Source organism: Sinocyclocheilus grahami, unplaced genomic scaffold (assembly GCF_001515645.1).
Source record: "Sinocyclocheilus grahami isolate Dianchi unplaced genomic scaffold, SAMN03320097.WGS_v1.1 scaffold466.1, whole genome shotgun sequence".
Taxonomy (NCBI): Eukaryota; Metazoa; Chordata; class Actinopteri; order Cypriniformes; family Cyprinidae; genus Sinocyclocheilus; species Sinocyclocheilus grahami.
Genome location: NW_015505645.1, coordinates 1,667,254 through 1,680,272, shown reverse-complemented (window position 1 = coordinate 1,680,272; position 13,019 = coordinate 1,667,254). Strand labels below are relative to the sequence as shown.

Genomic DNA, 13,019 nt, shown 5'->3' with positions numbered 1-13,019 from the left:
CAATGCTGCCACTGATGTCTCTATTAAATGCATTTTCACCTCAATTTTAGCCATTAATTATAGCCATTCAACATTACAATATAATTGAAAGCCATTATTTTTAACATTTAGTAGGCTCTGAAAAATATAACTTTTGATTTAAGTGAACTTAAAACAATCTTCACATAAACTATAAATTGTATATGCATAAACTATATAGATTAATCTTCAAGCTACAAAAGTTAATCAGCGACTAGAGCAGTCCAGCGATTTCTCTTTTTCTTTTGTTCTGTGATTTACTTAAATGACAGACTTCATCAGGTTTCACTTTTAATGCAGCGATGAATCTTTAAAACCTGATGCATATAATGTGAATCTGACACACATCCGATCTTTCTCTTTACTGTCATTTAGGACTTTATAACTCATTTAAAACCGTGTTTACGAGGTCACTCGCCAAAACCGTGCATTTTGACATAATTATGTGTCTTTTCGTCCTTTGAAGCGCTACTGGCTATGTGAAACGACGGCCCGGACCAGTGTAAAATAACGTAAATTATGTATGGGGGGGGGGGGGGGGACAACAAAAGAAGTCTTCACTGGTTCCCTATCGATAAGAAGTGGAGAAAAGAATGGGAATTTGCCTATGGATGAATAAAACTTCCTAAAGACCTGCATCTTTGTTCTCTCCACTTTAGCCCTGATGCGTTTGAGGTTTTTAGTAGACCACAGCTACTGAAAAACCTTACAAACAGCAGTGACAAGAAACGCTAGATGCCATCCATGCAGGATGTAATCATGCCGACGCTTGCCATGATGCCGCGGCCACTGAAGGAGTTTCTCAGCACTTACTATCTGGGGGCGTTTAGACTCCTTGTGGGGAAAAATCGATGGTACGGGATTTGGTTTAAGCCTATGCTTATATCCATCTCCACCTTTTTCAGTAGCTGTGGTTTACTAAATACCTAAAAGGCATAAGGGCTAAAGGAGAGAAAAAAGACGCGGGTCTTTAGGACGTTTTATTCATTCATAGCTTCCCATTCTTCTCCTCTTCTTATCGCTAGGAAAGCAGCGAAGACTTACATCGCTTCTCTTGTCCTTCGACTGAAAATTACAACCAAAAGCTGCACAATGTGGCATCGTATCAGTACTCCAAGTTGTGTTGTGGTAAAATTAACAACAGATAGATCCAGTAGCTCACCGAGTGCAACAATTTGACATCATTGAAATAATGGCACCCCCATAGTCTAAAATATGTATAAAACGATGTGGATTTTTTAAATAACATAAATCTTTCATGGGTTTTCTTCTACATATTTTGTAAGTAGTGAGTAAACAACTCACACTTAGATATAACCACTTTGTTACGTCAAAATAAGACTTAAAATGGCATGAAGACATGCTCTGTGGAAGCATGGGTGTAGAATTCGCGGGGGATGCAGGGGACATGAATAAAAAGCAAAAACGTTTTGAATGAGGAAACGTGAAGACAATAAACACACGATTGCGACAAAATATGGTTTATATGTGTTTTTCCTAAGTCATCTCCAGGTAATAAACAACTAAATTATATGAATAATGCAGTGCTAATTGACATATAATTTATTTAAGTAGCCTTTAGAAAATATAAAATATATTTTCTGCTTTATTCTGTGATTAAAAATGGCAAAGAAAAGTGTTTGTAGTATTTGAATCAATCATAAAATTGCCATTAGGAAAATACAGGAAAAATATTATAGAGTATAAATTATTGGTTATTGTCCAGCAGCACTTAAAAGTAAGAAGAAAATAATAATAATAATAATAACAGAACCTGTCAATTAGCCAAAAAATAAATAAATAAATAAATACTGACATTTCTGTCTCCCTAACTTCTGAAATGCCCTGTGTGGGAATTTTTTGTGAGTAATTAGCTTGGTGAAATATTTAGTAAATTTCTGTCTGTGACCAACATTTACCGAGCTTTGATGACTGAAATAGTCAGAAGTTAACTATTAATAACAACAGCTGAAAATAAGTTCACAAATAAAATGTATTTTTTAAATTATTACTGCCTTGAGTTATTATTTTGGAATAAATGTTAAATGCTTAAAAAAACATGTTTGTGTTTTCATGTTTGTATAAGATGACATAAGATTTTTATACATATTTTGTATTACTAATATCCTATGGATTAGGATATGAAAGTACATTTATCCCACTACTATCTCAATGTAGACAGTAGACCATCAGTTAATGAAACTAATGGACCTCATGTTCTTCTTCTTTTCAAGCTGTGAAATTGCGAGGAAGTCAATCAAAGCCTCTTCTCTTAAGCACTTCCTTTCATTTTATTTCCCTCCTTTGCCCGAACAGCACAGACTCAAGACTGGCAATCAAAGCTCAGGAGAGCTGACTCTAAAGAAGAAGACAAGACAGACAGACAAGATAAAATCCTGGGTGATCTTTAAAAGTCAGGGCTTTCTAAGGTCAATCATTTGCCAGAGCTGGAGACAATGGTCTCAGATGTCCTTTAATGATTTGAGGAGCTTGAAGATTCAATCTGTGACAAAACGTGTGTGACAAAAACGGGAGTCCCCTCTGCTCCAGGGACCGATTTAAGCAGGCAAAGCTCCTTCGGCAAAACAAGCAACCGGCTATGTGACCTGATCTCCGAACACACTCCTGACTGAAAAACATATTACTTTTCTTTAAAAGCCTTGTGACACCGCCCTACTGTAAACTCCATTAAAGGGCTAATTCGGTTGACACGCAGCACCCCAATTCACTCAAGGACACATGTTTTACCAGAACTCGGGTGATAACATTAGACGAAGGAGCTCCAAAGCAGCTTACGTTTGACAGACAGTAACATTACCACCGTCTGCTTAAGAGGCATTACCAGTTCAGGCTTAAAGGAAAGAAAGAAACATTTAAGACACTCAATTTGATTCAATGCAATAATAATGGAGTTGGAGAGTTTCTGAAGAACATTCAGCTTGTTCAAGTCCAAATCCCTCAGGCTGCTTTTATACTGTTTCTCAGAGAGTGAGAGAAGACAATGCCATCACTGCTGACGGAAAGCATGAAAGCTGGACATATGCTGCCAATGCTGCTGCCACCAAGTGGATGCAATGGATATAGCAAATGTCCTTCCACCAATCAGCACAGCAGGGAGGTCGGCAGAGAAGGTTTGATTTGACGCAGCCCTGCCTGTGGAGACAGGCACCTCTTTGACCTGACAATTACCTAAAGCATCTGCACCGGTGATGGCAATCGATTTGCTGAGGGCTCATCACACAATATACAGCCGCAGAGTGACACACAACACCAGATACTCTCTGCGATGTGACTATAATAAAGCAATCTCGACCCCGAATCTTCAAAAAACACTCATTCACAATGTTCAGACCCACCTGTTGCGCATCTTCCCACTTTTCTCTGTTCTCTTCTTCCAGGAGATTGCTGATGATCTGAAAAAAATTCTGTGGAGAGAAGAAATTGTACTTAGTAAAACGCTGCAAAATGTTAATTATTTTACCAAAATAAGAGGGATCATACAAAATGCATGTTATTTCTTTATTTAGTACTGACCTGAATAAGATATTTCACATAAAAGACATTTACATATAGTTAACTAGAGAAAATAATAGTTGAATTTATAAAAATGACCCCGTTCAAAAGTTTACATGCGCTTGATCCTTAATACTGTGTTGTTACATGGATGATCCACAGCTTGTGGAAAAGTTGTGGAAAAACATTCTCTGCATTGCCTTCCTTCTGATCCCAACATTAGGAAAGAGTGGATGAACTTTATTTTTAATGAAGTTCCAGACCACGTCAGTAAAAAAATCTGACCTTTTTTAAAAAACAATTAAAAAAACAACAACATTATAATAAATTGTTTTTGTTTATGCCTTTAAAGAATATAATGCATGATATAAAACATGGATATGGTTGTTGATCATGTGATCAAGAACTGTGCTTTTAAAAGAATATAAAGTTATTAAAACTGCATGATAACTATGGCTTTAATTATTCATGACAACATTAAAAACAGATTTTGAGGTGTGTTATAAGGCATTATGAATGACTGAATTCATTCAGAATAACTTTATAATACATTTTAGAAAATTGTATGTGTGTATATCACTGCACAGCACCCACAGAATTGTCAAGGACTATGTACCATAACGGATGGATAATGGTTAATGAATTTGCATAATAAAACACTATTTGTTTCCTTAATTTTTATATTATGAAGCATTATAAAAGCAATAATGTACTTGAGGCTGTGGTATTGTGAGAATTTTGCCATGACTGTATTCATAAAAATAGCATGGCTTCTTTTACCTACTGCTTAAGTATATTAAATTGACTTTAAATTGAAATTGTACCTAGTCCTGGAAAAAGCAAACTAGAAATTCATATCTGGAATGTCTGAGGGGAAAAAAATCTACTCAGTGTTGCCCGAAAAGGCAGTAATGAAGAATCTCCCCTGCATTTCAAAAGTCTAAACAAACAGTGTCTCTGGGAATTACACCGAGGATCACAGCACTTATTTACAGGGAGATGATGAAATATGTCCAGCAGTCTCGGCTCTAAAACACACCTGGGATTTCCTGCTGCTTTCAATTCAGGGATTGGTTGATCTTTCTTAAGCACTCAAATGTGCACAGAATTAAAGGGGAAGAACAGAGAGCGTCGGTTGAGTTTGAAAGTGCTTTGGAGAGCTGTCTACTACAAGACTGGAAAGAGAGCTGATGTTTGCTGCGTTGACTGAGCTGAATGAGATATCCAGCTGGACGTGTGCCTGTCTTTTTTTGTTTGCTGCTCTGCCTCTGTGCCACGAAAGGCAGGAGAAAGGCAACGTCTTAGCTCCGGCACTCTTGTTTTTCTACTTGAATGCGTATGCTCCCTCTGGTGGTAGTGCGTCCACTTAAACACAGCATTAATACGTTTTAAAACACACAACGCACCCCAGGTACACATGCGTGGGGAGGAGGGGCCGCTCCGGTTCACATCAACCTCCTACACCAACCCGACACACAAACATACATGCACAAAATCACATTACATTACATATTATGTAAAAATACCCAGATTCTCACAAGCAGGTCATGAGAAATCGGTTTATTTCGGCGTTGGGAAGGTTATGACAAGGCTTTGAGATAGAATGCGATAGACTTAGTGACTATCTCCTATCAGCAGTTGGCGCACGGCGTCACAATCCCATAAGCTCTCTGTGAGGGGCAAGAGCACCAAGATATTTATCAGTCACGGTCCCAAGTAGTGACATTGCCATCTTGAAGGTGCTGTAAGTGATTGGAGATATTTTACTAACTTCTCCCATTTTGCTAACTTCACCCAAACGCCTGGAATATCTGGAGAAACCTATCAGTACCCCCATTCATCTCAACGGCAGTTCCTTGACTTGCACGTCACCCTCCAGAAACACGTGACTGGCATGCTGCTATCTTTGCTCACAGGCATTCAGTTCTGGAGATATGCATTTTAGAGCCATGTGACTAATCATTCTGGTGGAAAATGACATCATGGCAGCTCTAATTGGCTGATGGCTCCGTAAGAATGCATACAGTCCCAAGCCCTTCACTAGCGACTATCCTGAGTTGTGATGTCAAAGAGAGCCAAGACAGAAAAAATACAATTCAGTGTCACATGATCCGTTATAATATTCTGATTTGCTGCTCAAGAAACATTTCTTACTATTAGCACAGTTGAAACAAATTGTGTTTGAAAACCATGATACATACTTTGATGAATATGAATTTTTAAAACAGAATTTATTTGAAATATATTTAACATTCTAACAATATTTTGTAACATTATAAATGTCTTTTGATTGTTTTATTGCATTCTTGGTGAATAAAAGTATTCATTTGTAATAAATAAATAAATAAATAAATAAAAATCTTACTGACTCCAAACTTTTGAAAGGTAGTGTGTATGCTGTTTGCAAAACAAAATAAAAAAATAAAACAAATAAAAATGATGTCTTGTAGTCAAGGTAGGTTATGCATGGTATCACTTTCAACCTGCATTTTGACGCTCAAGACCCAAGATAAATTTACCACAATGCCTAAATGAAAACATTTACAAGATGGATATAATCATGGAGGTTAGCAAGAAACAAGATTATTTTCTCTCTTACCTGAACGTCATCAGAAGAGGGTTCATAGCTGGCCCTTTTGAAGGTGTCTGTGACGTTTCGAAGAATCTCCACTGAAGAGAGAAGGTCACCTGCATAGAAATTGCGTCTTTGGGTGAGGTCTAGGAGGACCTTCGTAACCTGGGACATGCCATCTCCTGCCAGATTCCTCTGACCTTTAGCAAGGTGCCCCTGGACCTAAAGACAGACACAGGGAAAGAGACTGGGTTCTGTGTGTCCTTCAAAGACTGCAACACTAACAGAAAGTTGTAATATAAAGAACTACCATTAGTTTTTAAAGGTGAAGTGCGTAATTCCTCAAGCAACATTAAACGCAACTGTTTATAGAATGCTGATACTGTTTATATAATGATGTTCCTCAAACACTGTCCTGTCTGATATTGGCTGGATGAGCAGATAGTCCCGCCCCAGAATAGTGCCATTGGTTGATGCAATTTTGCTATGCTGGACTGATCAAGATGCACTAACAGAACAATGTTTTGATACTGTGATATAGGAAATTAAAACATTTTAGACTGAAAATATTACACATTCTACATTTTCTGAAGAAAACATGAGTGGTTTGCCTATGCAGCATTTTAAGGTGTTCTCAGTGGTTTTAGCCTGTTGCTATGCAGTTGATGAGTTGTTCTAAACGGTTTAGCCTCTAGCTACGCAGTTGCTAAGCTGTTCTGAGTGAATTTAGCCTGTTGCTATGCAGTTGCTAATGTTTTCTAAATTATTTTAGGCTCTTACTATGCAGCTAGCTGCTAAGGTGTTCTAAATGGTTTTAGAACCATTTAGAAAAATAAAGATTAAATTATCTTCCAGTGACTCGGCATCAGTGTGGAAAAGTCTAAAAGAAATCACCAACTACAAGACACCATCCCCCAGCACTGTGGAGAATCAACACCTGGCAGACGATCTGAACGAGTTCTACTGCAGGTTTGAAAAAACACCCCACACCCGCTCTGAACACCTCTCCACACAACCAGCGTGCGCCAGGTCTTCCGGAAGCAGCCCTCAGGCCATCCATCTCATGAACACTTGACAATAACTGTGGAACACACACTATTTATTCACTCATACACTTATTTATCTAACACTCATACTCAGCCTACACCTCAAATTTGCACATAATATACAGTACCTGTACATACAAAAAAAAACTGTCTATTGTAATATACCTGCACGCACAATTGTCAATTTATATATTTTTATTCCTTATTTACTTGTTCTATTTTAATTTTTATCACGAAAACAAATTCCTTGTATGTGTAAACATACCTGGCAATAAAGCTCATTCTGATTCTGATTCTGATTCTGATTAAGCCTGTTGCTATGCAGTTGGGATGGTGTTCTAGGTGGTTGCTAGGTGGCTGCTTTGTAGTTTGTTCCTCAAGTCAAAAAAGGTTTAAATATTTTAAATTGTAATAATATTTCATTACAGTTATAACAGAAAAGTATTGTTTTTCTGTATTTTTGATCAAATAAATGCAGCCTTGTTTTGAACACCTTTCAAAAACATAAAAAATCGTACCAACCCCAAACGTTTGAGCAGTAGTGTTTTGCCCTAAATTTTAAACAGAAACAAGAGCATCAAAAAATGACACACTTCACCTTTAAAAAGAGCAATGAAAAAACATACATAAGTCAAGCAGGCATTATGTCATACACACTGATTCAAAGAAAGAGGCTAAAGAGCGCAGACAGAAGTGAGTGACGTGTGACGTGACATGTGGCCAAGTATGGTTACCCATAGTAGGAATTAGTGCTCTGCATTTAACCCATCCAAAGTGCACACACACACCCTGAACACACACCCGGAGTAGTGTATATATGTGAAGAATGTATATGTATGTGTGTGTGTGTGTGTGTGTGTGTGTGTGCGTGTGCGCGAGTGGGTCAGATTTTGCCTGCACTGTGAGTGTGTGTGTGTGCACGTGTGGGTCAGGTTTTGCCTGTACTGTGAAGACCAAAAGCCCCCATCAGGATAGTAAAACCTTACAGCAGAGCTCACAAGGGATATAACTTAATAAAAATAATAAATAATGGCTTAATTAAATTTTTAAAAGGCAAAAAGGTGTGAGAGCTAGGGGATAGAAAATACCATTACCTCAATATAAAGCCAATACGAGTCAATGGAAAGTCCCCACCATGCTTTTCTGTGTGTGTGTGTGTGTGAGAGAGATGCACCCAAAAGCTTGGAAATAACCCAACTTATTGCATTTGAGAAAGACTCAAATAAGAGGAAGCTGAAAACAAAAAGAGTGAAAATCATTCATTCACATCGAGCAGGTGCGTTCCCAGAAAAAGCTCCAGTGAAGCTGGAACAACCATCTCCTAGATTTTACAGGAAATTAGAACGAGTCCTCCATTAACGTGGGGTCTCGAAAACTGCAATACTAGAGGTTTAATTTGCCTTTCCGATGATAGCAGTTTATCTTGCAGACCTGTGTGGTGGTCTGGGTTGCCGGGTGGGAAGGGAACGAGTGGAAATAGTTTGGGTGATCGTGACGACTGCAGGGGTAATTTATGGCACGTCACAAACAGAAGCAGAGCGCAGGAAGCTGACTTTGCACCTACTGATTGCTGCAAGTATCTGTATTCATTTGCAATGCATCGAGCGTAGCTGGGCTGCTCCCAGTAGGCCACCCCGCGGTGATCCAGTGAGCAGCGTCGACTAGTGGTGCCTGCAAAGAAGGAGGTGGGAGAAAAGAGAGATACAGAGACAAAGAGAGATACAGAGAGGAGGTTTAGATTTGTTCTTGTAAGTATTTTTTCCTTTTTCATTCCACCTGTCAGCCCACACATCTTTCAGCGAGAGGATAAAAGCAGCAGCCTTCATCATCATCTAGATGTGGCGGTTGCCAGATCACATGCGCCTAACATGTGGCACTGCAGTATATGCGTACGATCAAACCAAACTGTAATTACGCGCTTTAAAGAACTGGTCATAATTCCCGCTCACAGAATTACAATGTTAACTGACGCCAGCTGTCATGCACCAATTTGACTTTATTGTTTTTGACGACTGCGAACCGAACCCAGCAACCTGAGATATCTACAAGTCTGCCACCCACATTTGGGAGCGAATAAACAAATGCACAAAATTCCTCGCCTCCGATCTGTCAGAGCGTGTCCTACATGTATCGTTCCACATTAAAGACGCGTCCTTGCCTTTGGAACAACCTCGCCACACCCACACGCACCCCTCTACCACAAACGTCTTATCAGCTCTCGTTCCAACACGGTTCCACCGCCTGCAACCCAGCCAGCAGCGAAACACACTCGGCCCACCTGAGACACAGCTGCAGCCAGCCGCCTGCCCTCAAGCTGAGGCATCCAAGCAGGGACATCCAACCCACAGATCACGGAAAACTCCCACAGAGCCGGATCAAAGAGGACGTACTCAGAACTCACCATTAAAACACATGCTGCCACAGAGGGGCCTAACCAGGTCGAATCTCACACACACAAGTAAAGATCACACAAACCTTGTCCAATCACGTTTGCGCACAAAATAGGACAAAGCAAAAGTGAAAGGTTCTCATCCTGTACATTTTATCGCCAATCATCCTTAATTAATCGTTCCCTGAAAGCTTCAACTACTTCCAAATGTTTGATTCTTGTTGCTTTCATTCATTTTTGTTGGAGTTTAATTGAATTCCTGCCTCATAATGAATGAAGTTTTTCCAGCATTTCATGCTGCTGCCGTCAGATCCCACTCCAGTGCTTTTGCACGGCCCGAAAATTCAATGTGGGTTATATGGAAAACAAACAAGTAACTGTAAATTTAACTAATTCCACCCACGGGTTGACACACTGTGTCTTTTATGTATAAATTATATAATTAAATGTTCTCAAACCAAAATAAAAAATAAATAAATACAAAAGTACATATGGGCCTATGGTGGCAGTCCACCCACATAATGAAATATATCCACAAAAGACATGAATCCATCTATACGCATTTGCAGTCAGCCTCTGCTCGCCTAGTTCTAGTTATGCTGGACTGTTCGCTGTTAAAGTTGAGTCCGTGCTGTCCGCATTTTTTACTTTTCCTCCTGCACCTGCTCTTTCAAGGACACTGTAGTGGCGTTGCAGAGCATCTTCACAACAGGAGATAGCAGGAGGTTACAGGAGCTCAACAGAGAACAGTACAGCACCTTCTGCCAATTTCAGACCACAATCAGTAAGGCTCACACCTCAGACTGGTCCAAGGAGAGAGAGAGAGAGAGAAAAAGAAGGGACGCCTGTACAGTGTATCTCCAAGTAGAATATACCGGATGGAGAAATGGTTTCTATCTTTTTAGATTTTCTTCCTTTATGTCTCCGCTGCAGAAATCGGCTTCACAAAGATGTTGACAAAACGCTAGAGGGTTCAGTGGTATGCAAATGACAAAAATCTCTAGGTACACATAGCATAAGCCATTTAAAGGCAGTCACAGCAGTGCTGAACATACTAGTGAGAAACATTTGTCATAGTAGCCTTCTGAATTTATGAATAATTTCAACATCATTGAAATAAATGCGCTGCAAAAGAAAAGCTAAACAAAAAAAAACAAGCTGTGTTCTTTTTCTTTCTATTGAAAGCATCTGTGACTCAGTTCTATTCTTTCTTTGTGTCTTTGTGTTAGGCTGAGTGCTCTTCAACCGTTGACTGTCGTGGCTTTTCTTACCCGTGGCGTTGGGAGGACACCTGTTGAAGGCCAGTTCCCCAGAGGGAGTTCTTCTCCACAGCATGGACACAGCATAATCCTCAGGGCATATTTCATAAGGAGCTATGGTTCAGGAATAAAAACTCACATTTAGATACACTTTTAATTTGCAGATCGTTATTATTATTTCAATGATATTTGGAAGATGACAAATAATGGATGCTGATGGAGAATGGGGGAAATGGATCAGAATATAATGCAAGTCAATTGTAGTTTCACATTGCCCACATATAAATGCCACAACATTTTTGGTCATATAAATGCTGCATTATAATAAAAGGAAATAAAACTGTATTTCTAATGCACATATACAATTATAATTTTTAGTGTGAATATGATGCAAGCCAATTTTAATTTCACATTGCCTAAAGCCTATATATAAATTCCACATATGTTTTGGTCATATAACTGCTCCAATATAATATTAAAAAAATAAAAAATATATTTTGAAAACGTATGTACCTCTAAAGCACATATACAATTATAATTTTTTGTATGAATATGATGCGAGCCAATTTTTATTTCACATTGCCCATATATAAATGCCACTATACAATTATAATTTTTAGTTATAAAATTTATTTATAAAATATTTGTATGTTATTGTTATTAATATTATTATTATTAAATAATATTAACAATACAAAATCTTATATTATATTATATTATATTATTAAACTGGATTGTTTGTAACACCCAAATTATATTGAAAATCTAATTATAAACTGAAAATCATAAATATCTGGAAATTCCTTCTTAAAAATGTTTGTCAAGACATTCACGTTCCATCTATTTGACTGCAAAACTAATTTCAAGCATTTGAGATTACGGGAATGATAAATTCAGTCAACATTATGAGATTCTATACCTGTCCTTGTAACAAACCTATGCATGTATGAAAATGCATGTAGATGCATGAACATAAAGCACCGTTTCCATGGAAATGGTTTCTAATAGATGAGAAAAGCATGACTTTATTTATGTGACATTAAATATCCATTACTGGTGAAAATTGTGTTGACCATTCCTCGCTGGAAAATACAATTATGGTATATGTTCATTATTTCTCACGAATAATGATTCAGTGCCGAAAAAAGGACATGGATTTCTGAATGGAAAAGATAATTATCCTTGCATCCGTCTCTCATTCACCCCTCTCTGCCCATTCTGACATAATTGACTCTTGGGGCGCAATTATTCGCAGGTTACCTGGGCAACGCTGCTCACTGCATCTGCGGACCTCCTCCCCGCTGCCATCGCATGGCTGCCCCGTGACCGCCAGCCCCTGGCATACGCGCACCCTCCGCTGCCAACCACCGTCACAGGACTTAGAACACCCACTCCATGGAGCCCAAGCGTTCCACTGTCCGTTAGCTGAAAGACAGATACAGGCGTTTAACAAAATAGTGTGAACACCTACAGTAGAAAAGGGGCAAAATTTGTTTGTTGAAGTGTTTTACCACCATTTGCCTTTAATACAGCTTCCAACCTTCTTAGAATAGATTAATACAACGTTTGAACAGTCTCCAGTAGAATTTTATTTATCAGAACAAATGCCAGTAACTTCAGAATGGTTAGAGGACTGGGAATCAGCTTCTTTCTCTTTTCTCCAAAACTGGCTACAATAATTTAATAATAATTAAGTCAGGTATTGAGATGGCCAGGGTAGATGTTGAAATTCATCTTGGTGCTCCAGCTGCACAGATTTTATGATCATGACACTATCATTTTTCATATTTTAGCAGTGGTGTCTGCTAATATGATGCTATTTTAAAGATCATTATTTTGTGTATTTGGTGTAACAGAATATGTTGACATGGTTTAATGTTAAAAAAACACAATATTTTTCAAATACTGTACATTATTGTAGGTCCTCTATGCCCCGCCTCTCTCAAACACATCGTTTTCAACAAAGCCCCCTCCTTTGACAAGCGCAGTCTGCTCTTATTGGCCAGCTGACCCAGTGCATTGTGATTGGCCGAACACCACAAGCACGCGTCGGAAATGTAACGACCCTTACCATAATCGCGAGCGTCAGTTTTCAAAGTAAATATCAAGACAGTTAATAATGTCGTTAGTTTTACCATCAGTTCAAGCCCCAAAAGGGCAACAGAGTCGCGTGACAGACACAGTGATGATGCAGTACACAAGCCGTGGTTAAGACAGCTGAC

At 38.7% G+C, this 13,019-nt stretch overlaps 1 protein-coding gene across 1 annotated transcript in view; it reads right to left on the bottom strand.

The window, feature by feature from the left end:
- Positions 1–13,019, bottom strand: part of adgrb3 (adhesion G protein-coupled receptor B3) — a 205,243-nt gene that overhangs the window by 67,105 nt on the left and 125,119 nt on the right. The window contains exons 6-10 of the mRNA XM_016235403.1: positions 12,058–12,222; positions 10,810–10,911; positions 8,714–8,820; positions 6,131–6,325; positions 3,375–3,443 (exon numbers count right to left, since the gene is read on the bottom strand). Of these exons, the coding sequence (XP_016090889.1) occupies positions 3,375–3,443; positions 6,131–6,325; positions 8,714–8,820; positions 10,810–10,911; positions 12,058–12,222 (638 nt within the window). The remainder of the gene's footprint in view (positions 1–3,374; positions 3,444–6,130; positions 6,326–8,713; positions 8,821–10,809; positions 10,912–12,057; positions 12,223–13,019) is intronic.